The 27,000-nt window shown below is 41.3% G+C and overlaps 1 protein-coding gene across 2 annotated transcripts in view; it reads left to right on the top strand.

Moving 5' to 3' along the window:
* The window catches only part of Fam135b (family with sequence similarity 135 member B), a 257,618-nt gene that overhangs the window by 82,529 nt on the left and 148,089 nt on the right, over nt 1-27,000 (top strand). For both annotated transcript variants that reach the window (XM_057792049.1, XM_057792048.1), the window contains exon 2: nt 13,100-13,195. In XM_057792049.1, coding sequence (XP_057648032.1) covers nt 13,119-13,195 — 77 coding nt within the window. In that variant the 5' untranslated portion in view covers nt 13,100-13,118. The remainder of the gene's footprint in view (nt 1-13,099; nt 13,196-27,000) is intronic.

The following is a 27,000-nucleotide window of genomic DNA, read 5'->3' as shown; positions in this document are numbered from 1 at the left end:
GCCTTTGTGGGGACATATATTAAAGATTGTTTTTAAAAAGTAAAAGGCATAAGTTCACGATTAATTCATGCCAAAAATAGGTTTATCATTGTCATTTTATAATGATTAATAGCTAAATCAGTATGAAGTTTCCAACTTTAAGTTCGTTCTGATTCACAGCTGAAGGAAGCTACCAAGATCTTTAAAGTTGGTAGTTTTTTTCCTGCCTACCTTATATTTTCTTTCCCTCTGAACTCTGCTCTTATCTCAAGGACCCTGCCCACTTTTGACTGCTGTTTTCTGGAATATTCATTATCTTCATTCTCCCCTGGCTAAGGAAATCCCAATGAAAGCCATGAAGACAGTTACTACCTGGGTCGTTTGGAGTAGCTCTGGCTGCCCACCTCCACTTAGATATCCTTCCCTAAAAGCGTGAAAAGAGAGGACAAGGCACTCTCCCTGTGGCAAGTCCAAGGCCTTCCCTACTACATCCATGTTGAACAGGTATACATCCAAAGAGAATAGGATTCCAAAAAGCCAGTACATGCAGTAGAGACAAATCCCAGTGCCACTGTCGGTGGCCCCTCAGTCTGCCCCAACTGTCAGTCACATTCAGAGGAACTAGTTTGATCCCATGCTCGTTCATTCCCAATCCAGTTGGAGTTGGTGAGCTCCCATTAGCTCAGGCAGGCTGTCTCAGTGGGTGAATCACTCATGATCTTGACCTCCTTGCTCATATTCTCACTCCTTCCTCTTTTCAACTGGACCTTGGGAGCTCAGAACATGGCCCTTCTTAGCATCTGAGTTCTCTGGAGTTTTTTTTGTTTTGTTTTGCTTTGTTTTGTTTTTTTAGAACTCAGTCCATTCTCCCTTTTTCACTTTTAACATTTATGAAATACAGTGTCTGTCCTGAGCCTTATGCTCTCCACTGGGAACACAGCATCTCAAGAGCAAAGATTGCTCTTTTCCAGGAATGTAATTTTTCGGCAGGACATAGAAACCAAGCAAATAGTTAATTCTATAGAATGATAATTATTCCCTAAAACAATAAATCAAGGTGACATACCAGAGGAGCAGACAGAAATTTTGGGAAAAAGGCCTTGGATTAAGACCAGAAAACCAGAGAACCACCTTGGAGAAAGCCTCAGTGGCACAAGAAAGGTTCAGTCCAAAGCCTCAGGTACATCCATACAGGCACAGTTTCTGACTAGTAAGGAGCCTGAGAATAGGCTCATCTTTCTAGGAAGAAATTGTCTCCAGTAGAGCTAGGAGGAGAACCTGTGGACCATACTAGCCAAGGTAAGGGTCTAGAAGTTCATGACCAAGGGAGTAAGAAGTCCTTAAGGACTTGCCTTGAAGCAGAGAAGGTACTTTCAGTCCTGTAGCTACCTTAAGTTCTGACCTAAAGTTTATAAATCTTCATAGTGATCTTCAATTTTCTTAAGCTTTCATTGATAGTCCCTTTATAACTAGGCAGCATAGTGTTCTGTGCCTTTGAAAGACAGGACTTTCTAAGTTTAGCCAGTGCTTTTAACTAATAAGCCATCTCTCCAGTTCTAGAGATTAGATTTCTAGGTGTTTGAAAAACTCTTGCCTCTGCTCCCCTTTTACCCATTATTGTAATACCATAATGCTTATTTATAGAAATAAGGAATATAACTAAATAACGTAACCTTTGGAGAAAATGCAGATGGAATGTTAATTCCATCCCGCAGCTGCTGTGAAGCTTCTCTAGGTAAGGACTGAGACTGTGTCTACACAACTCATTTCTGTGCAGCGCCTTGGCATTCTGACCAGGCAGGAGACACTGGTTAAGTAAACTGGAGTGTTCAGGCTTCATGAATGTCTCCTAGATCTTCTTCCTGATGGATGTACATGATTTTACAGACAGGGGAAACTGAGTAAAAAGTAGTAAGTGGCACACCAGAAAAATGCATTTTGGAGCTGGGATTTGAACCAAAGCCTGACTTCCTTTAAAGACTGTGAGTCAGAGTTCAAGAAACAGAGTGGGTAATGAATATATCTTTGCCCCAGAATTCTGAGTCTTCATCTAAAGAACCATTCATTCTGGAGCTGAAAGAGGCTGCCACTTTCTCTGGCATTAAGAAGCCTGGTGACAGCACAGTACAGAAATGGTTGGGGTTAAAGGAGATACCTAACTTGGTTCAGCTTGTGACATGACACATTCCCTTACACGATGGATGTGTCCAGTACAAACTGATGCCCATTCTCTCTCTCTCTCTCTCTCTCTCTCTCTCTCTCTCTCTCTCTCTTCCCCATTCATCTATGTGTCTCTCTATGATCCCAGGGTAACTTCTTGCCAAGATAATGGTGTAGATAGGATTTGGGAAGAATCACTGTTAAATGAAAACGCAATGGAGAGTTGTCTCCAGGGTTAAGTTCTCTTGCTGCTCTTGTGGACAGCCTAGGTTCAGTACCCAGTAACCACATAGTGGTTCTCAACCACCTGCAACTTCAGTTTCAGGAGATCTGACTCCCTCTTCTGACCTCCGTAGGCATCTGTCACACATGTGGTACATAAGCATATATTAAGGCAAAATACACTTATAAGTAAATTAAAATAATTTAAAAATTTGAAGAATAAAATGAAACCCCTCCATGTACTCTAAGCGGCCAATATTTCTAACCCTGATTGAGAGGATCATTACTTTTCTATGTCACTATTTTTAAGTGCTGTATTTTGTCACAAATACAATGTTAACAATGATGACTACCTCAAGTGTTTTCTGTCTGTGAGATGCCACACTGTGTACTATGGAGGGAAGTTATTTGTCTTTTCTCACAGTTCTGACTGGAGAGGGTAATCAGTCACCAAACACAGAGGAGAAAACTGAGAAGCAAACCAGCCTGTGCATATCCAACAACTAGTAAAGAGCTGGGAGTTGTGGTCATGGCAGTTTGGCAACACACTGTCACTACCTCTGGACCAAGCAGTTCTCCAAACCAACAGCTGCCGCACTTTTCCTTTTAAGGGAGTTGGGTTTGGATTTGTCCAAATTCCTTCAGCTTTGATACCTGGCGAGCCAACAACTGAAGCTTCAGGAGAGGCCTGGACACCTAGACAAATGGAATTTGTGTCCCTGAAACAGAATGCCTGATGCACATTTGACACCACCTCCAGCGAGTCCATGAAAGACTAATCCTCTCTGGAATCTGTTTGGATCCCAGAAAATTCCAGAATACATCCCCAAGCATCACCTCTAAATGATTTCCATCCTTTGATTCTCTCTCTTGAGTCGAATCAGCCTGGAAGTGTGTGAGAAGGCTGGAATGAAGGCCCAAGGATCTCATGGGTGGTCAGCGTGGGAATGAAGTGATGCAGGCTGAGTCACGGTGCTCTTACAAGGCTAATGACAGATGCTAAATGAAATGAGATTGAAAACCATTAAATCCAGGGTGCAAGCAGAGCCCAACTGAAATGTCAGCTTTGCCTCACCTCGTCCGGAAAGCATGTGTCCTGCTTTCTTGTGGTCAGGTCCTCAATAAGTGTTGATTCAATAAGTGTGAGCCCCTCTGCAGTGCACACACCAGGAGCCCCTGGGTCCTTCCTCTAGGCAGGTTGCTATCGGGCCCTCTCAGGCACATAGCATGTACTTCCCTGCTACTCACAGACATATACACAGGACAAAATAAACCCAGGATTGAATCTCTCTCAAGTCTATGAAGATGCAGGTTCAAAGTGAGCTGGGATAATATGGAATTACGAAGAACAGTCCACTGGCTCATTCATTCACAAGAGCATTTGCTTTGTTCTCCATTCCTTCTCTTGCCCACCCCTAGTACTACTCTATCTCCCATGATTCCTGGTAAATTTGGTAGAAGTCCTCTTTTAACGGGTCTATGCTTCCATGTAGATGTGCCTTCACAGTATAGGATAGGAAGAAACTTGTGTTGGAGAGGGTGGTGCACAGACATTCTTGGGGAGTTGGATAGGGTTTGCAGGGATAGATAGCCTATCAAGTAGGGAAGTGAAAGTTAGCCTTACCTTGCTGTCGATGGCAGCTTGGGCAAAAACAAAGTGATATCTTGAGGACACAAAGTGCTCAAGTGTAGAATGTTGAGGAATTTTTGCAGGTTGACTCTGAGGTCATGAACAAACATGACAGAAGTTCCTGGTTTTTCTAAGTCTTCACGTGTTTCTTGGAAAAGATGCACGCTGGTGCGGGGCTGGGCCTGTGGCACAGTGGGTCTGTCTGTGGAGCCCTATGTACCACCACACTCTGAAGACCCAGCTATTAAAGTTCCAGTCATGGCTTTTCTCTCACATGGCTACATGCCAACCTCTTAAGCCACCACTAGCTTATAAAGGAGCTGAGTTCTCCTTTTCCTGAGTTTTCTAAAATCTCTAATGTTCTGAGTACCCGCTATAGCTCACTTCATTTGCACACTTCCTGTTAGGGAGACTGGACACTGTTATGTTTTCTTGATCTTTTTTAGTTGATTCTGTGGCTAAGTGAAATCATGGATCTGAAAACTTTCTTCACTAAGAATGCTGAGACTCTGGTTTGGAGACCGAGAGACAGGATTTCTGAAGAATGCTGAACACAGTGCTTGCATCCATGTATAAGGATAAGTAGAAGTGTGAGCCTAGGGGCCACTAACTTCCTTAGTGCCTGGGTAGTGCAGGTGAACTCAAAGGGTTAAACGAAGAAGCACTGATCCTAGGCCTGCTGACGTCTTCCCGTGATTTGAATTGGGTGCACTGCAGTTATGCAAAGGAAATGCTTCTGAAACATTTATAGCCATTAATGAATGCAGAAACTTAAAATTAGATGGTGTGATATTCATAGACTCTCAAAGCTGTCAGGAAGCCTAGAGGACGTCGACTCAAGGCTCGATCCTAAAGCAGGAGTCCCCTCTTTAGCTTCTGGGGCAGACAGCAGCTGCTGATATTCTGCTGTAGACTGCAAATCTGTGCCTTCCAGCGGGTGTGTCTGTCACCTTTTATCTCTGGTGTGGGTCATTTCTGTCATTGCTTGCAGACACACCACCCCATCAACCCTAATGAATGTGGGTCTTATCACCTCACTGACCTGGGTTTCCTCAGGAAAGAGGGAAGAAACTTCTGTCTTTTCTAAGACTCAGAGAGATGTGAAGTCAAGTCAAACCCAGCTTCCCTGGCTGTGACCTGGACTCTCAGCATGCCTCTCCTGGTGCAGGGTCCTAGTCTTTGAATCCCGCACAATACTAAAATCTTTTTTGAGGATCTCACCTCTGATCAGTACTCCTGGGGCTTCATACATCCATCTAGTATATTACTTTGGAAGTTGAAGCTCATCTTTAATTATGCTCAAATATTATTACATAATGTATACTCAATTATTGTTAATTCATTGAATACTATCATTATATACTATTTACTAAGCAGCTATTATGTGCTTTTGTTGAAAAACATGTATTAGTAATAATTTTTAAAAATTAAACCAGAAAGCTAAATAATATTTTGCATACATATGCTTGTAGGATTTTGGATGAAGAAAGATGGGAAGTCTAAAGTGTGATTGAGGTAACCTGTGAGGTCAGAATAGGATCGTCAGATTTGGCAAACTTGGAGCCACTGCAATTACTATGAACCCACGTTCTCTGTGGGGGGCCCACTCATGGGAAACTTTGGGTATGTGTGTACCCACACACTTAGATGCCTCTGTGTGCACATGTTTTAGTTGTTATCTAGAGTCATAAGGGTGTACCTACTACAGAATGAAGAAGTGCCTGTCTCTGGAGTATCTCACATGAGCTGAGAAGTTCTGTGCCCAGATCTGTGGGTGTGACAACTCTCACCAGGGCTTCCTTAGCTTTGCTTCTTCAAAGCTTTAGCTTCAGTTTGTGAACCACTATCTTATGACCAAACTGTAAAATTATGCGTATCTTTGTACTGCAATTTAAAGTACTGTGCAAGATGAGGGTCCACAAAACCCTAGGAAACACAAACTTGGATCCTCCTATTTGAATTGGTTCAGGTGTATGTATGTATGTATGTATATATATATATATATATATATATATATATATATATATATATATATATATATATAGCACATTTTGATTTCTGTGCCAAATGACACAAAGTCTTTAAGCATACAGGTCTTTAGTCCACAACTGAATGTGCTTAATAGATGGGCTTCTGAGTCCCTGGTCCTGACTTCTTTGGCATCTGACATCAGGGAAGTTCTGAGGAAGCCTGCCAGCTGCAGATAGCTTATTGGTGGAAATAAATGATTTCCCTCCTGCGCAAAACTATTTCAGGCTTTTCTCCTTACACTTATCCACTGTTTGTTATACAGCAAGCTACGAAACAGCTTGTAATGGGAGAAACCGAGTCACAAAGAGGTGCCTCTACCCCTTGAGTCTTGCTTCCAAATCAGTCTCCTCCTAAGGGTTCATTCTTCAGTGCTGTAATGACTGATTAAGCAAGGTAAGCTAGTTTTTTAGGTCACAAGCGACAACACTAAAATGCCTCCTACATTTCTCTCCTCATTTCCATGTCATGGTATCTGTTTCTAGATACTTCTGTAACTTGATTTATTCTCTGATCTGGGTTTTCTGATGGCCTAAGGACCCCTGATCAGTCATTCTATATCTGTATCTTCCTCAGTTCTAGAGCATCCCTTCAATGTGTTGAATATAATCTGCCTTTCAACAGTGAGCAAGTAATGTTTGCTTGTGGATAACCCTAAAAAATTTTTTCAAAAGAGCAATGTAGACCCATAATCCGATGTGAACATGGAGGCTCAAAACCATGATAACCAAGACACACTTGAATAATAAAAGAATTGTTGGAGGTATCACCTCCCCAGATTTAAAGTTGTATTACAGAGCTATAGTAATAAAAACATTATGAAACTGGCATTAAAACAGACATGTTGATCAATAGCATAGAATTGAAGATCTGAGCATAACTCCACACATCTACAGACACCTTTTTTTTTCTTTTTCTAAGAAGGCAAAAGTGCATGCTGAATAAAATTCCGTCTCTTCAACAAACCGTGTTGGTCATTTTCATTCTTAATGAGATCATTTTTCTGGGCATGGAGCAGATTCTTTCACAGTAGCCACGGCATCTGGCAAGTTGTGATAGAACATTTCATTAGAGGGACTGCTTGGAGTCCTGAGGAGATAGAAGAGCATAGGTTTCAGCGGTGGATGGCTGCAAACCATCTCTGTATGGAGTGGAGACACGGATTGCTTGTTACCATCTCTGCATGGGTTGCAGCAAAGTATTGCTCAGAACAGTCTTTTCATAAAGTGCAAAGATGTCTGGGAACAGTTTCTCCATGGTGTGCTGGTTAGTACAGGATGCTCAGAAGTGCAGAATTTTCAGATTCTGGGTCCATCTCTGCATGCAGCGCAGAAGCAGGTGTCAGGGAACCACCTTTGTCATTTATCTTGTGGCTGAGTGAAGTCAGATTGTGCTGACACAGTGTTCCGAGTCCGAGTCTGTGGCTCTCCATTGCATTGCTACGTTGTCCTTGAGTGACCTCCCGTGTTCTCAACCTTCCATGCAGGATGAGAGATGTTTGCCCACCTCTCTTTTCCCAGGCACTGTCTTTTCATCACACTAATGCCATGCGCCCTTTTGACAAAGTAAATGTATGTAAAGGTCAACATACTTTTTGAGTTAGTTTAAAGTATCAAAGGCTGCACAAATATTGAAATTTTGGGTAAAAACCATACTTCAATGGAAAGCTTGCCCGTTAAAGAAGTTTTCCTCAGGTAGTATATGTTAGGTGCTGGAATTATAATACTTAAAAAAAAACTATACGTATTTATTTTTAAGTCAGATTTACCAAGAAGGTAACTGAGGGCATTTTAAAACATCATTGAAAAATATAAACCACTAATTAGACATTTTACTCATATTGTAAATGTTCAAATAATCATGAACATTTAATGAACACGGACATCTCTTCTCTAGGGGCCCCACAACCTCTAAGCTAAAGCAATCTAGTTGTTTTGGAGTGGATTACATGACAGAGCTTTGAAGTCCTGCAAATTGTGTTGAAGAAAAATAAAAACAGCAATGTCTTTGGCTGATTGAATGCAATCTGGTGGCAGTGGCTGAAACCCTTGAATGTTTGACCATCATTAGTAATGAGTACCACCCTTCTGGGCTGGGGTCTCTTTCCCAGAACCCATACAAAGATGGGATCCTCAGAAAACCTCACATTATAGAGCTGAGGAAGGGAGATTAAAGTTCAGACTCAACACGGGAGTGAGGGTAGAAATCACCATCTTAAGAATAAGAAATACATAGCTTTAAAATATCTCTTGTGTTACACTGAGGGCAATGAGAAACAACTGCATAGTTATGGAAATTGATTTATGTTCTAGAAAGCCCACTACTGTAGTGAGAGTATGAGGGTTCCCTAACAGGAGAATGGGCTGGAGCAGATGCTGGTACCCACGAGACATGGCTAATGCATGGAAGACGAAGGTGACCACATTCCCAGTGCAGCACTTTGGAGATGGAGAGAAGGGGTTGGATTTGAGGAACTGAATGTGGTGACAAGTGAAAACCATGCTTGATGGATAAAAGATCAATGTCCAGTTGATCCCATGATACCTAGGTAGGCAGTGGCAATCTTACATAATTTAGGAATCCTTCAGATACCGCTGATCCAAGGGTAGAATATTCGCCTGGACCTATTTCTCAAGGAGGGAGCTGCTGGCCACAGTTGTGGAAAAAAGTGAACTCATTCTTCCACCCTCTCCCAGTGTTGCTCAGTTTTCAAAACCTTTGACTATACCCTTCTGGATAATGATGACAGAAAACTAGAAGGAAATTACAGGCACAAGAGGGATCAATGAAATCTGAAGACTTACATCAAACGAAAGCTCAGATGAAGCACTCATCAGATAAACACTTAAACTTAGTGTTTTGAGGAGTCTTAGATGAACATAACTTTGTCAACCTTCTCTTTCCTATGAGGTGGATTGTTTATATGGAGAAGAAGACTGAGGCTTACAAGTTGAATCAAATGATAAAATAGGTGTATAAATCCTAGGTTACTTATATACAAACCTAAGACAGACAGGCCGACAGACACACACACATACACACTACACACACACATGCTCATGCATGCACATTCACATGCCTCCCATGTCCCCTCAACCACAGAGACACAGATGCCGCCTTTTACACAACAGTACACAAATCTAGGCTGTCTGCATAACTCTAAAGGAAGGAGCTTGGGCTTGCAAAGAGAAAGACTTAATATTCTGCAGACACTTTCTTGTCTTTCTTTGGTTGTACAAATAGGAAATTGATGCCTTCATCTTGTCTCTAGCTCCTCTTTTAGCTCCTAGTTTTCTTCTTTACCCAGTTCGCATCAGAAGCAGATTCAATGGCTACAAACCCTACCAACCATGTTACTCCGTCTCTTCTGGTGTTTAGGAAGTCTGGCTGTTTCACCCACAAACCTGTATTTTTAACTTTAGGTTTCTAGATAGTTCTTTTATAGGATGGGCAGGGACAAAATGTCGAGGAGAGATTTGCATTGGAGAGACTAGGTATTCTTCTGCCCTCTTCCTGATCAATGAAACCTCTCTGCAGCCCCCTCTTGGCATCCCCAGACCCTTTACTCTCCTTTACTTTCCTGTGTAAGGCCAAACAGACCCACACAGGTGAAGACTTTCAATACTACCCAAGCCAGGACCAGGCAGTAAGTGAAACAGGGCATGCATGGAGCCTCACATATTGTGGAAGTTTGTGCCAAGGATGAACATGCTGGCTTAAAGTGATCTTAGATGGCAAAGACCTAATGATTCTTGGCTCCTTTTAAAGAGAGATTGCCATTGATTACTCTGAACAAATGCTTGGCAAAGTCTCCCTAACTCAAAGGTTAGTCCCTTAGAAAAATTCTGTCCCCCCCCCCATGAATTTGCCCTCCCTCTCCTTGAGCTCCCAGAGTCAAAGAACAATGGTCGCTAGATCTCCCTTTCTCAGTCTGTGAGTATTTTGAGGGAACATTTTTCCTTTAAGCTCTGTAATCATAGTACTTGAGGATGTAGCTCCCAGGAAATATAGCTGTAGAAATGAGCATGCTAGAATCAAATACAAAAGAATGTCTGGAGCCATGAGTCATGGGAGGCATTGGTTGCAGCAGGCATCACAGAGATGCTGTGATGTATACAAGGTGAGTATATGTATAGTGATTTGGGTGTTTTGCTATGGGTGTCTTTTATGTGTATGTTGAGTGTGAGTGGGTGTGTTGTGGGTGTTTAATAATTAGTGTGTATACTGTTTGTGGGTATCTTGTCAGTATCATGGATATATCATGTCATGTGTAGGTATGTATATGTTTGCATACATTGTGTGATTGGTGAATACTGGGTGTAGGTGAAGAGGATTGTGTTGGACGTGTGCCTTTTAGCTGCCAAGTGTTGTTATGTGTATATTTTACAGTGTACACAATACTGTATTAAACCTTTAATATTCTTTATCCCTACCAGCCACAAAGGATGCCTTACATGGCAAATGATCTCAGTAGTCTGAATAAATCTTGTGAAAACCAGGGAACAGAAAGTTCAGCCATCATTCAATATTACGTGACTCATAATGGACGGTTAGCTCATAATGGTCTAGTCAGCTCCAACCTTAGCATCCGGGGCAGTGGTTTTCAAATGAGTATATGTGTCAGAATTCCGGGAGGATGGAAGAACCTTTGAATGAATCCTCCCTCGGTAGATCTAGGTTAGGACTCAAAGTTGCTTTCATCACTGAAGCTGTGAGTTTGAGGATCAAGTTGAAAAGCCACCAGTTTAAGATCCTCATTAATTTTCAAATAGAAAGATCTGGGGAGAAGGTTGGGACCAAGGGAGATAATTTTGATTTGTTGAGCATGAATTCTATATTGTGCAGTTAGTTCCTTGAAAAATCGAAGTGGACATTTAAAATGAATATTTTAAAATTTGTGCTTAGCATCTTCACTTAGTGCCATGTATTAGTTATAATTTATCATATTACATTAAAAAGAGAAAGGCCCCTGTGTTTGTGTTTACAAATTCCAGGACTCTGACTTTATTAAGATGTTTTTGATCATAGGATGGTAACTTGCACTCTCCATGGAGAAAATGATATATCACATTCTCCATATATCCATATATTAAATATTTTTTCTTCTAAATATTTATTTCATAGAGTTTCATTCTCCCAGAAAACCTGTGTGTAAGCTCTGGAGCTGGAAAGGCAATGTCTTTGGGATCCTGGGTCATCACTGACCCCAGAATCTTAGCAGTGTTTGTGTGAAGCCGAATGTGTAAACTTTTTTGCCTCATTTAACATCAATTGGCATTGCCATTCTCTCTCCCTCTCCTACTTCTCCCTTTCCTTCTCTGCCCACTCCCTACCCTCTACTTATCCAGCCCCAGGGATCATAGAGACAGCAGGGTAATTAGAGCCTGGCATCCACAATCAAAAGATCAGATGGCTGAGCCAGAACTGCAGGTTTGTGATCATTGAGCCTGCGAGGTGATAAGGGAAAGGGGAGAGCGCAGTGATGCTTTCAGTATGATAAGTGAGTCATAGAGAGAGCTATCTGGCCTTTCCTGGACACATCTTGAGATCGGTGTTAAGAGGGTGGCTTCTGACACCAGCTGATTCTATTGTGTTGGACAGGATTTTAGCTTACTCTGTACTGCCCAGCACAAAGTGTAGGCTAGGAGTTTCATGGTTTTTTGTTTTTGGTCTGAGAATTCTTTCAGGTTTAATATAGATTGGTTATAAGGTTATGCAGCATTCTCATTTGGTACACAGTATTCTACATTTTCAGAAATGTTTCCTGGGAGGGAGCCCTTGCCAGTACAGAGACACAGCATGAAAGCTTATTTAATCCTGAGTGGTGTACTACTATCCTTGGGAGCTGGCCCAGTAAGACCCTGGGCATTGGGCTCTGAACCAGGGAGAGAAAGAGAGAAAGAGAGTGAGGCCTTCATAGAAGACCCACAAGTCCATCACCTGTGCCAGCCATGAAAGACTATGTGTCCTCTGCTTTTATCTTTTCCTCTCTCTCTCTCTCTCTCTCTCTCTCTCTTGCTCTTTCTCCCATAGGTCATACCAGATACCAATAAAAGCACAGGTACATTGTCTCCATGACACATTATGGCAAACTGAGCCTTTGAATAATGAGGAGACTTGCCAAAAGATACAATACTTTGGTTTTGGGTTGCAAGAAAGAATTTCCTTCATCATTTTTCTTTATCTTAAAAAATAACATAAGAGTCTTTATTATATAAAGTCATTGTTGTCAAAGCCAGATAGTATGTAAAATACTGTATGCAATACTAAGAATGTAACAGGTGTTCTACTGGTTTACTTTTTTTTCTTTCAAATATCTCACATCTAGTTGGTCTTACATACTCAAAAATTCAGTCTGCCTGGGGGGTTCTTCTTGGTTTGATTCCAGTATCAGATGTGGACAGTTGTAATTTTATTTAATTCCAGGTGTCTTGCCCAACATTCTTATCACCTTTTGCATCAATCTGTCAAATTAGGTTAGCTTCTGCCTGTCACAGCACCCATGCGTTCTGCTGCCACCTCAGGCACCTGCGTCCTCAATATCTTCAGTACTGGTGATAGAGTGATATTCAGCGATCGGTATGCGTTATCAGTGCTGGCTAGCGTTTATTGAGAATTTGCTACATGCCAGGGTGTGTACAAAATGATTAGCGGAGCATGCTCACTTCATCCTTTCCTCAGTTATCCAACCCTGATGCAGTTACCAGTCCACACCCACTGATGAAAGAGCACAGAGTCGCCTAAGGTTTCCTGTGAGAAAGCAGGTGACCTCCTGGTGGTAACTGGGGGTATGTGGCTTCCATGTCATGGGCAGGTGAAAGGGCCTGGACCAGGACTCAGTTCCAGCCATAACAGGTGCTAACCACATGGCATTCAGGAAGGCACTGTGTATTTCTGTTTTTTTTTTTTCCCTATTAGAAAAACCTTTGAACACACCATGAAGGAGACACACAGTGCTCTACTGATCCTGTCAGCCACATGTTCTTGTCCATCTAAGCATTGCTAAGTTCCTAGTGTTGATACCAGGCTATGTTTGGCTGAAGTCATCTTAATCAGTTTATTTATTCCTTTGTTTTTCAGGTAATGAACCGAAAAGATCATGTCTGAAGTACAAGGAACAGTTGAGTTTTCTGTAGAGCTACATAAATTCTATAATGTGGATCTCTTTCAGAGAGGGTGAGTACACTTCAATCTCTCTCTCTTTCTCTCTCTCATTGTGTGTGTGTGTGTGTGTTTATATCCAAATGTATCTGTGTGTGGGGTCAGGTGAGAAGATATTTGGGATTAATGGATAATTTTCATTATTTTCCTGACCATGGAAAATTCCAACTATTAGTTCATCTGAGAGTAAAATATGTATTGACTAAAAGCTAATTTATTTGTTCACCCTCATTTTCTTCTGCAACTCCCTTCTCTGGTGGTCTTTTCACTCTATTTTGAGTTGTGGGAAGTGAGGCTTGACAGTGTTTTGGTAAAAATGAATGCTATTTGTAGTATTTTCTGGAGTTATCTCCCACAAACATACGGTATAAAACTCATGACCAGATCTTTAAAAACTGGACACTGTTTTTAATCATAACTAAAATATAATTGATGTCATTATTTTGAAAACGTAATCTGAACTTAGCATTTTAAATGCAAAATGTCTATGAATCCTTATGACAAGTTTCACTCCGGGGCTACTGAATAATTAAAAAGTTAAGCAGTTATGTACATAAAGAGATGGCTCACGGACCAGTGCTACCCATTCACAATGGCTGAAGCCCCTTTCCCCACATTACTGACGAGAAAACCAAGTCTCCTAGCAGTGGGATTTCTATGCTAACGTCCACAGAGCCAGAGGATGTCCAGGACACCAACCACTTTGCAGAAGCAACAGCAACAAACCCATTGTGGCTTTGTATGAGAACATTCAACTTATACCATCGTTCTGGGGTTAAACAATGTGGGCTTGGCTTAACTTTTGGGGGCCACTCATTTCTACTGGCCTAGGCTTGCCTAGCCTCAGAAAGACATGCTCTAAGGTCTGTGGCCATTGGATAGGAGGTTATTGGTTCTTCTGCCTATGGCTCCCTGTCTATCATAGGCATCTAGATGTGAGAATTGGAGTCACACAAACTCACTATTACCCATTTTATCCAAAAGTATGAATATCTCTGGGGTACAGGATAATATTTATATACTTAAACATGTGTAATCAAATTAGAACAACTGTCACCTCCTTGGCAGCAAGTATTTGTCACTTCTCAATGCTGGGATTATTCAAAACCTTCTCTATTATTTTGAAATGAATGTACAATTAATTGTTATCAGGTAATTTTCCCAAATTATAAATATTATCCCAACTTGAGAAGTAATTTTTTCTGTCCAAATTTATACTTGTATCCACCAGTTCTTCTCTTCTATGACCTTTTTAAGGTTCTGGTAAGCAATTTTCTTGTGCTGGCTGCATTTATGTCAGGTTGACCCAAGCTAAAGTTGTGAGAAGAGGGGACTCAGTGAAGAAAATGTCTCCAATGAGGTCAGAGGAGACAACCAGTTCAGCCTATGCATCACTATTGCTAGGGTTCTTAGATAGGGTCATCCTTGAAGATTTCAGGGAGATTCCCATGCACCAGGTTTTCACCTGACACGGAAATGCACCTCTTTTACAGTAGTCTCTTCCAGTACTCCCCCCTCCATACCCTGCACAACCTGATCTCTCATGTTCCCATCCCCTCTACCTTCAGTCCACTCTTATAATAAAAGAAAATCCCAATGGCAAGTGTGGGATGCATTCCTGTGAGTTGTGGGTCCTGGGGAAGGCAGAGGTTCCCAAACAGTGTAGTCTATTACTATACTCTTAGTTATTCACCAGAACTGAACAGAAACCCTCCAGCATTTGATGCAATCATACCTTGGTTACCAGGACTGTTAACATTTAGCCCCACTATTTATATATATGTTAGGTCTTGCGCTTATAATTAAAAATATAAGAATATATAATAGTAAATATGTCTTCATGGGTTTGGAAGAAAATGAATTCCACTTTTAGAGAAATGAGCTCTAGAATCCATAATGTATAATCAGCAATAAAATAAAAGTAGTGAACAGCAGCCCCCTGGATTGCTACCTTCAGTGAGCTGTAGATGGGCTGGGCATGATGCCAACCAGAGTTCTGTATTTCTTAGGAGAGTTTCTGATAGGCATGATCCCTGAGGCTCAATATTTGAGAATGTTTTTAGTGTGAATCCCAAAGGAGCCACACTTGCAGAAAAACTTCATAGAAGATAGATGGCTGCATCCCAAGTCTGGTACGCAAGACGAGGCCCTAGGGTACCTCCTATAAAAGAAATTAATGGATTTCTGGTGTCAGTAAGAATAACAGCAATGGTTGCTAAAAAGTGGTTGATTTAGAGAATGCAAGGTTTAATGATGAAATGATTCAATGAATATTGCATGTATGGTCACTAGGAGGGTCTGCCACTCAGAGCTCCATCATTTAAACAATTTACAAAATCAAATTAGAAAAGTTTTGTCTTGGTTAACATGTTTGGGAGCTTTGGTTCAAGATAAGTGAGCTTCAATGCCTTGGAACTGTGGCAAAGTGGCACATGACAGAAGTATACAATGGAGCAAAATCAACCATTTCCTGCTGAAAATAAATAGATTGATGTAGGGATTATATATATTACATATAATATATATTATAGATAGAGATGTGGTTTAGAGGAGGATGGGGAGAGAGAGGAGTAGGGAAGGAATGGAGTGGGAGGAATGGAGGGGGCAGGTAGACATATCCAAGTTCTCCTTCACCACCAAAGGTAAGGTGTGTGTGCGTGTGTGTGTGTGTGTGTGTGTGTAGTGTGTATGTGTGTGTGAGTATGAAAAGTATTCGTTCTACCACTAAAAATCTCAAAGTCTTAATTATTTCAAGCTGGTCAGATAGAGTTAAAGGATAGGCACGCTGAACATTCCTACTTCAAAGTGGAAGAATAAGAAAATGGGCAATGTAGGCTGTTGCAGTTTTTGTTTTCCCATCAAAATTAACTGATATTGCTGTGATACTAAAGCACTGCATGTTTTGTTGCAAGACAGACAACTCAGTCTAGAGCTCACTATGAAACTCGCCTCATTGGTTACTTTTCATTATGCTGGAAGATGCTATCCAGGTTGCTAGATAAGAAAAGGCGTCAGTGGTCTTTTTCAGATCTAGACTCTGCATCTTTCAATACTAACGGGTCTTGCAAAAATTTCCAAATGGTACAACAGAGTCAAAATTGTATGAGGGTAACTACTCACTTTCTTGGTTGAATTTCAGACCTGGTCTACAGGAGGAGACTCATACCTGGTGCTATAAAAACAGGTGAAAACCATTGGCTAGGAAAGTCATAGACCCAAAGGGACGTCTTATTGATATTATATTGTTTGTATAAATTGTCATATTGTCAAACTGCCATCCAAATATTTATATTTATATTAATAGAACTGCTGCTCCCAACTTTGTTCAGAGAAACTTCATTTTGTAGTGGGTAGTGGTTAATGTAGGCGCTCATTCCTGTTCAAGATGCAAAGAATAAGTAACAGTGAGTGTTTAGCTATTTATCAAACATCTATATCAACTCCCCTTTCCTAAGACTCAGGAAATATCAAGGAAGAGGAGAAGAAACAGTGTAAGAGCTGGAAGATGGTGGAGAGAGCAGAAGTGCAGAAGGTTGCATGAGAATTTTCCCTGCTAACAGAGCTACTGGCTTCTAGCACATTAATATTTGAGGATGGCTTTTCTAGCTCCAGGAAGCAGGATGTCTTCTGATGATGTTTGCTTTGAGCAAACACTCAACTTGCATTTATCCAAAGTCTATATTGGCTGAGGCAAATTCTCAAAGGGGAACATATCTTTACCATAGTCAACAAATATCACAAGGTGTCACACCCACGTTCAACACTAAGACTTGTGCTAACAAAAGGCAGACATAGTCTACTGGGGACCTGGAATTTGGTTTATTTAGCTTTATTTTATGCACATTGGTATGAAGGTGTCAGATCCCCTGGAAGTGGATTTTCAGACAGTTGTGAGCTGCCATGTGGGTGCTGGGATTTGAACCCGGGTCCTCAGGAAGAACAGTCAGTGCTCTTAACCGCTGAGCCATCTCTCCAGCCCCTGGAACCTGGAATTTGGAAACCAGAACGGTATTTGAAGCCATACTCTGCCATCTATGAGCCTAAAGAACTTTTGGGTGGTTTTTTGTTGTTGTTGTTGTTGTTGTTTTTTAATTGAGCTATACATTTTTCTCCGCTCCCTTCACTTTCTTCTCTCTCCTCTTCTACCCTCTCCCATGAACCCCACACTCCCAATTTACTCAGGATATCTTGTTTTCTTCTCCTTCCTATATAAATCTGTGTATGTTTCTCTTAGGGTCTTCTTTGTTGTCTAGGTTCTCTGGGGTTGTGGGACTGAAGGCTTGCTTTTCTTTGTTTCATGTCTAAAAATTACTTATGAGCAAATACATATTATATTTTTCTTTCCGGGTCTAGGTTACCTCACTCAATATGTTTTTTTTTTTTGTTTTTAGATCCATTCATTTGCCTTCAAATTCCAAGATGTCATTGTTTTTTTCCCCCCACTGAGTAGTACTCCATTGTATAAATGTACCAGACTATATTTATCCATTCTTCTGCTGAGGGGCCTCCAGGTTGTTTCCAGTTTCTGGCTATGACACATAATGCTGCTGTGAACATAGCTGAGCACACTTCCTTGTTTCTTTCATTAAACAAACAAAACAAGACAAAAGAAAAGGCATGAAACAGGATGAGGATTGCTGATGAGAACAGGTTTGGCAGGAGTGAAAGACAGATGAGAAAGGAGAGGAGGGAGAGTGAAAATAATCAGAGTACATCTTATAAATGTATGAATTCTCAAAGGATAGCAACACATGAACTATTATATGGTGTGCACTGGAGAAATGGCTCAGTAAAAAATAGTGCCCGATCTTTCAGAAGACTCAGTTTTGATTCCTAGCACCCACATGGTGGCTAACAACTGCCTGTAATTCCAAATTCAGGGAATCCAATTCCCTCTTCTGGCCCCAGTGGACACAAGACATACATGTGGTTAACAGACATTTATGTAGACAAGACATTCCTACACATGCTAACAAACAAACAAACTCAAAACATATGGAGCCTCCAAAACATATGGAGGAAGAGTTAAAGCAGGAGGAGAGTGAGAGACTGTATTGGAACAGATGTTACACTGAAGTAGAAAGAGGACCAGCTGTAGAGAGGAAGTCCACATCAAGCAGGAACAGGCTAGTGGTAGGGGAGGGAAGTGGAGGGTGGATAAGAAGAAAGAAGTATATTGGCATGAATATATGTGAAAATTCCAAAATAAAATTTATAACTTTGTGTGCTGATTAAAAACAAAATAAAAAAAAGTCAATATCTTATAACCTATAATAGCTAGCCTTCTCACCATGGAAAGCTGAAAATTATAGTAAAAACTACATGCAGTGAGCCAGCATGGTAGCCAGTGTCTTTAAGATGTGGTTTGTTCTCTTGTTTCCAGTCTGTCTGTAATACCACTTAGGAAGAGACAAACCCCAGGGTTATTGTGACCATTCTGCTTTCCTGTTGAGAACCCTCTGTTCCTTTTGCTTTTACTTCTTCACCAAGTTCTCAAATCTTGAATAATTTAATCTTAAACTTTTTCTTGGTTCTCAGAACATTCTTGCTCCTCTGATGTCTATATCTATCTCAAAAAAATTCTGGGCTAGGCAAGTTCCAGCTCAAATATATTCCTCAAACCAATTTTTAATGGCTGGTATTGGCTGTCATTTTCTCTTAAAACTAGTCTATTAACCAACAGTATATAAATTTTAATAACTGACAGTGGTTTTCATTTTTTCTTAAAGCTAGTGTTCTAACCAATGCTATGTAAACTTTTTTTATATTTTTTTTGTTCTTTGAAAATTTCATATATGTATACAGTGTGTCTTGATCATATGTGGACTCCAACATCAGTCTCCTTTCATTACCCTTCCTTCCAACTTCCCACAGGACCTTGCTATCCCATCACTTTTCCAAATTCATCCTTCCTTCCTTCCTTCCTTCCTTCCTTCCTTCCTTCCTTCCTTCCTTCCTTCCTTTTTTCTTTCTTAAGTTTGTATATGTTTAACCCACTGAATCTAATAAGTGCTGCCTACAAATAAATGAGCATGAAGTCATCCATTGGGACATGAAGAACCAACCAAACTATTGAGAAATAGTGACTCTCTCACAGAAACCATCAACTGCCAATAGTTTCCTATAGGAGTAGGAAATCAGAATATCCCCTGTCCCCAATGCTGAAATTTTAATAAGCATGATCCTGGAAGATCTTGTGCAGGTGCCATAGGTGCTGTGAGTTTGTGTTTTGTTACAGCCATGCCATATCCAGAATACAGCAGAATACAGAATTCACAGTAATTCCCACAGTGCATCAGGTCTTATGTTTCTTTCTCCCTTCTTTCCAGATGTTTCCTGAACACTGGGGGGAGGACTGATTGACACAGATGTCCCACCAACAATTGAGAACTCACAGTTGCTTGTTCTTAGAACTTTGAACAGCAGTACATCTCTGCATCAACCATTACCCAATAATACTAAAAAAGCACTTCTGATCAAAGTTAGGAGAAAAACAAATATATGGGTTTAAATATAAATATTTATAAGGTAGTTTGACAACATGGCCACGTAGAAAAAAAAAAGAAAAACAAAAACACCAAAAAAAAAAAAAAAAAAACCTGGTGTTAGTAGATTCTCCCATAGGGCCTATGCATTCCATAGCTATGAGTTTTGGCCCTGTTTGCAGGCCCAGGCTTGAAAGTGGAAGAGGCCTCAAGTCCTCAAACCACTTTGGTAGATTGACACTACTGTATTTAGCCATAGTTTCATAACCTATTATTATTTCTATAGTTCCACCACTAAACTGATTAATAAGATGTCTTTTGGGAACCAACATTCAGTTCATCGTTATTATATTCGTTATGACATTATGTGTGGAAACGTTACAATGAAAAGATTGTGCCCGTGACTTCCTAGGTGTTTACCACCTAAAGAGAGAGGCAAATACACGTATTAGGTAAAATTAAGCCTAGAGACCTGAAAAGTCAGCAAAACAGACATGTACGATACCAGGGAGGGATGCAGGAAGGGTAATCCAATCCCTTGGCAGAGAGAGGCCATCATGAAGCAAAACTGTATCAGACTGTCATTTGAAGGATGAGGGGAGTTAGCATCTCAGAGGGCCTAACCAAGCAGGAGCAGGATGGCTCTGATGTTAGGAAGATGAGCCTGCCCTAGACTAATGACGATAATTGATGAAGAAGAAAAACAGGGGATGGGTATGAGAGAGATGACAAGACTCACTTAGTCATGATTATTTCACTCAGGCTGTAGGATACTGGAGAAAGTTAGGGGTGTTATGAGTAGCTTGTTTTCCCTTTCCTAAGTGTAAAATTTAAGAAAGTGAGGATCTGTTCTTGACATCTTTACGTGTACCAGTCCCCAGTAATGCCTGGTGCACACTGGGAGTGAAGAGCCAGCTTACATTTGATGAGTTTGAACTCTGTGTTGCTGTTGTTTTACCCCTTCAATTACAGATGGCATCATGTGGCTCTTAATTAAATGGTGTTAGCACAGAGAAGATGATTCCTAATTCTTCTCACAGTGCTTACATCACTGGAGCCAAAAATGTGGCCCAAGGGCTGCAGCGCCACTCTTCCCCAGGCATTTTTTTTTTTAAATGCAATCCATAGCCTCTGCTTTAGGTTCCTAATCCAGCACCACAGGAAAACATAATCTAGCCTGTTCTCCAAGTGTTCCCTTTGGGAGTGGGGCCAGGGCTAGTGTTACAAGCCTATCAGTGAAAGTCGAAACCCTGGAAATCCACTAGAATTGCCTGAAAGCTGAAACTTGCCCCTCACTAGGGCAACAAAACCTAACATTTCCACTGAGCATTTATGCCAGTGAATTGCCGGACCTCTACATGAGTTTCACACAAGTGGCTGTCCCTGAATAGCTCCAGCCATCTTTATTCATACATCAAAAACAAGCATGCTTTTCCTTAAGAACAAACAAGTTTTTCCCATCCTCCAATGTTAACCTCTGGCAATAACAAATGTTTTCTTCCCAACTTTTACATCAAAACATCTTTAAATCAAAAATAACACTTATTGTTTTGCTGGCTTGGCCAAATATCAAGCCAGGTACATCTTGTCTTTATAAAACTAAAAGATGATAAACACAGACATACATTTTCAAGAACAGCGATATTACTCAAAACATATTTACAAAAATAGGGGTGATATGCTTCTGATCTTGTCAGCACTGAGTCAGAACAACTCCTGGGATCTGAAGTGACAGTTGGTATCTCCAAACAACAAACCTGAGAAGCATCATCTCCCAGAGAATTTTAGGGGAAGATACCTGAGAGGAAAATGGGATTTCCAGGAAGGATCCCATCTATCTCATGCAGGGTTTACAAAATGGCACTAAAACCACCAAGAGAATCACTTTTTTTTTATTTATTAAAGATTTCTGCCTCCTTCCCGCCACTTCCTCCCATTTCCCTCCTCCTCCGTCAATCAACTCCCTCACCCTCAGCAGCCGGAAGAGCAGTCAGGGTTCCCTGCCCTGTGGGACATCCCAGGACCTCCCACCTCCTTCCAGGTCTAGTAAGGTGACTTTTATGAGAGAAAAGAAAGCACTTAGGCCATGCGGTCTCAGCAGTATTCTGTGTTGTGCCCAAGTCTACTGATCCTTGCAGAGTGAGACTGTCCTCGTGGGCTTTTGCCTCATTTGGAGACCTGTTGGACAAACAGGCATATACTGGTCTAAAACTAGGCTGCATGAATGCTGTAGGAAATCCTACAGCCAGTAGCCCTTACTTAAGTTGCCCTCCCACTGGGGAGTGGCCTCTTATACTAAGTATGCCTAAATAAAGCCTCTTTTTCGGCTGCGGAATTCAGTTGCTGTTCTCCGGTCCAGCAGAGGATGTTGATTTGTGAGTCTACCCCTAAATAATTAACCATCTATTGTCCTTAATTCTGAGCTAGTGTGGGGTTTCTTTTAAGCATCCTTCTTCACATGAATCCTACCACATGCACAGTTTGTGAAGGTCCCCAGGTGAACCTTCAGGTTTCAGATGACTGCATTGAAGGGACTGAAGGGTCCACTTGCCTTTCTTGCTATCCGTTGTAACAGGAAGACTGTGATGTTTCATCTCCCCGATGCCTTTACATAGCCTTCTGCTGTGGAAACTGCAGCGATGCCTCAGGTTGCTCTGGGAATGGAATGGTACTGGGCACAAGAAGGCAGCAGAAAATGTCTCATTTTATAGAGGGCAACAATGTTCTCCTAAGAAAATAAGTTATATAGATGATAATAATAGAGGAATGACTAATTACAAGACATATCCTGTTCATATTTCCTATCTGTCAACTATGTACATTTCTAATCCAGCTGTATCTGTGAGAGAGCAAAAACGTTCACTTTTTTATGTTTCAAGATGTTTATTTTCAGGGCGATCACAACACTAAGCTTTTGGAGATTCTGTTGCTGAATAAATTGTAAATGCTTGCTCAGCATCTCAGGGGAACACTTAGAAGCATCCTGTTCCTGTTCAAAAGGTGACTAAAACGTGCATATAAATATTCACAGTTACCACAGAAGCACAGATAAGCATGAACACTATCTCTAACAAAGACATTTTTAAAATTAGCAGTAATTAAGCTAAATGTCTCCATAGCCCAGCCCTCCATACCCTTTAATGCAAGATAAATTGAACAGGTAACAGTTACAAGAAAGGCAAACACTCATTTCTCAATATTGACAGCTCAGTTGGAACTATCATTCGTTATTTAAAAGAAATTCAAACTTGCTTCTAAGTCTTATTTCTCAATAGGCTTTTAAGCCAAACTGATTTTCCTTCCGAGTGATGTTTTTCATCATTTGATGTTCAGAGTCATCTCTTGTCTTCCCTTGACCCTTTCTCCTTCATCTCGTTTTGAAGATGTCTTTTCAGAGGTGTTAGATGAATAACTTCACATAAAGGATTATGATCAGTGCTGTCAGATCTGGTGTAGACGTCCAGTCGTTCATAGCCCTGTCGGGATAGGAATCGCTTTGGAGCCAATACACCTGCTGCTTGTCTGCTTGCACTGAAACACTGAGTTTATAGCTCCTGTGATCCCTGGAAGAAAATGCCATCTTGTGTTTCTGCCCGATGTTTCCTATCGCTGCCTAATGCCCAACGACAGCCAGTTCCCCTGTGAAATTAGCTAACTGGCCCTGATGTGCCTTAATAGACTCTGAAATACAATTATCTTTGCTTGCCAGAGATCAACTAATTGATTTGTCTGGTTTTGTCAGAAACAATCTTGTTTTAACTTCTTTTATTAATCTATATTAAGACTCTTTTCATTCTGTCCCACAGTTTTGAGAGGGTATGGGGATTATACAGGGGTGAGAAAAGCATTGAATACCCTACTTCAGGTAAAAGGATAGAGCTAGGGGCAGCGTGGAAGTGGACTGGGGGGAAGCTCACAAGTCTCCATCGCAGTAATGCACCGCACAAACTGAGTGGTCTCTGCCCGTGGTCAAACACTCCACAGAAGTGATGGATTTGATATTTCATTTCAATCTGCTCTGCAATTTTCAGTTTAAGGAAAACAGTACATTTCTCCCATTTGGTTTAAGCCAGTTTTCTTGAGGATGTGTATTACCTGTAGTTAGGCACAAAGAGTAGAGGAAAATTTCATGATCTTTGATTACTTTTTGCTAAAATAACATAACTATTATTTTAATAATTTGATCGTCCTTCATGAAATTATTCATTATTATCCCTGTGAGGACTGACCTGATTTCAGTCTCTTGAGTCCTTATGTACATGGGCTTGGTGGATTATTTTTATAGCAAATTCACATGGATAATAACAATGTCCCAGGCCTGTTTTTCCCTTATTTGCCTTTTAATCTGTGACTTCAGGAGCCTGCTGCTTTAAGCCTTTTATCCTCTTAACCCCTGGTGAGGACATGCTCAGCAGGTGGGCAAAGCAAAGACCTTTCCAGGGGACAAATGTTCCACTGCAGGGCTGGGAAAATGCAGCAGGAGAGCTCAGAGCCTCCCAGAGGGCCCAGTTCCCCCCTGGTGGAATCAAAGCAAGCCACAATGCCTTGGGGAAGCAGGAACTTTCCTAGTTCCCTCTCTAAAGAAAGGAACTTGGTGAGCCTCACCCAGGATTCCCCTTTTAAAATTTTATATTTATGTATCAGTTGCATACGGGTGGCATGTGTGTGTATGTGTGTATACCACTGCACATATGTGGAGGACAGAGGGTAACTTGTAAGAGTGAGTCTCTCTTTATACTTCATTGAGGCAAGACCTCTTTGTTCTACCATGCTGTGCTATGTACTCCAGGTTAGCTGCTCCATGAGTTTCCTGATGATTCGCCTGTCTCTGCTCCCACCTCCAGTGCTTGATTACAGATGTGCACCACAGCATCCAGCTGTTTACAGGGGCCAGCCTCGGGTTATCAGGTCATTGGGCTTGTGTGGCTAGTGCTTTTAGCTGCTGAGCCATCTGGCCAACCTTCAACTAGGACTCTTAAGTAGAGCGAAAGGCCTGTGGCCCTGAATACAGTGAAGCGCACAAGAGGACATTTAGGAAATGGTAGTGTTGGCTGCAGTTCCTCTGTTCTCTACTAGCTGAGGCCTATGGTCAACTCGTTAACGTCTCTGATTTGATTTTTGTCTTTGTTCATCTTTATTAGGAGCTTATGAATATTTATAAAGTACACAGCAACACTAAGGTCCACGTTTTGCATAACAAGTCAAGAGAGTCTTACCTACCAGCAGTTCCCATTGCATTCTGAACCAAGCATCTTCATCAGGAAAGTGTCCAGGGTGAAAACCCTGGCCTTCTCAGGCTCGGAGTCTGATTTTGTTCGAGCATTTAAAGCAGAGGTTTCATACTCACAACAGTAATCTAGTAATTCCTAAGAAAAAGACATTCTTCCCAGTGGGAAGATGAACAACTTCATGTGGATTCTCTTTTGTAGGAGAAATTGCATTTTCTATTATTTAATAGTTTGTGTCCTGGGGATTCTGGTCATAATAAAGAGAAGAACCCAATTGTGAATGCACGTTGTTCACAAGTCCTATGGGAGAGAGGGATGAGAAAGACAGAGCAGTCTAATCATGGATAAAATGTTGAAGGTGAACTGGGATATTCATCACCTAGGAGGTATCAGGACATGCTACTTGAATGAAGGATGTCACTAGTCACACAAGGGGACCTCAAGCCTCGAGAACACAGTGTAAAAAGGGCTAGACATGGAAAGGGCCTGAAATCTTATGAACAATACCATCCTGCACAAGAGACTGGCCTAGAAGTGGTATTTTTGAGAGAGTGGAAGGGATGGGAATGGCTAAGCTGCAGGAGGATTGATAGTGATGGTCACATGTTTCCTGCTTTGAGCTAGAAATGCATCTCAGATGAGGAGGGCTGTAATCCAGTGTCAGAGAGCTGCTCGATTGTGTGGGTGGCATAAATGCCACTTTGAAGACAAAAAACGATGCCAGTTGGGGTGGGGACATGTTGGAGGAGGTAGGGAGAGCTCAGAGGGACAAGCGGAAGAAGGCTGGGATAGTAGAATGAGAGAACAAGTGGTTTTTGTTGTGCCGAGAGGGAAAAGTAAGAGCAGTTCTCTCCTGGGTGAGTTAGGTGGTAAAGCTGAAGAGAAGGACCAGGGGCAGCAGGAGCTGGTGTGAGTCCAGATATCTTGCAGCTAGATAGCATTTGGGTGCCTGCTGGAATCTGGATGGAGATGTCTCAGTTTATGGGCATTGCTGAGCCTAACCAAAACCATGCAGAGACTCTGGCTCTAGCAAAGGCTTTGCAAGCTGAGAGCATGTACCTGCACCTTCACTGTAACTACTCCTGAGATGCCATCCACAGCCCTATGAATTAGGCTTTGTGATTTTCAAACAAGAGCTAACATCACTTGTTTTCCCACGTATGTCAGAGCATGAACTCACAGATATGTGCCTCTAAAGAAAATCTTTCTATTGTTATTGGTGACATTGGTTATAGTCACATTCCAAAGAGAAAATTCATGATTTAACTACATTTGAATGTGGGAATCTTTGCAAATAGTCTAGGCTAGAACTATTGGGGTGGTGCAAAGAGAAACAGGATGACGGAGTCATAGCAACCAAAGGATGCAACAGCAGAGTGAGCATCCCTTGACTCAGATATTATAGAGGAACAAAGAGTTTGAGGAACAACTCTTTCTTGAATTTAGTCTCAGGAAGTCAAGGCAAGCCTTGACTTGTCAGAACTCTTTGTTCGGAGTGAGAAATCAGAGATTTCGAACTGTGCATAGAGATGTGAATTGGTTCTGAAGAGGACGATCTCACCATTTACAGAGGCAGACTAACATAAGAACTGGTATTTACTACCCATTATGATCAGTACAAAGGTAGGGCTTATGGGAATCATGTTTTGCCTCATGGTGTCACTTCAGTGATGCTGACACAGCAATGGTGACAGGGTGGTGCAGAGGATTTCTGGAGGAGGTGGGCACACAAAAGAGCATGCACCTCACCTTCTCTCCATGTTGTTGGGTGGGTAAGATTGGAATGTCTTGTGTGGTTTGACTGTATCCTCAAATGTCCATATGTTAAAGGCATTGTGCTGGTTAGATTTTGTTTTGTTTTGTTTTGTTTTGTTTTAGTAAACTTGATACTCAACTCACCTCCAATGGATGGAGTCTCAACTGAATAATTGTTTGTCCTCATATCGATCTGTGGGTATATATATGGGACCAATTTCTAAAAATAATAATTGATGTAGAAAGACCCAGCTCACTGTAGGCAGTACCAAAATCCCTAGCAGATAAGCCTGGGCTGTATAGGGAAAGAATGTGACCTTGGGAGCAATCCAGTGAGAATTCCTTCATGTTG

Source organism: Chionomys nivalis, chromosome 17 (assembly GCF_950005125.1).
Source record: "Chionomys nivalis chromosome 17, mChiNiv1.1, whole genome shotgun sequence".
Taxonomy (NCBI): domain Eukaryota; kingdom Metazoa; phylum Chordata; class Mammalia; order Rodentia; family Cricetidae; genus Chionomys; species Chionomys nivalis.
This window is presented reverse-complemented; position numbering and strand designations above follow the sequence as displayed.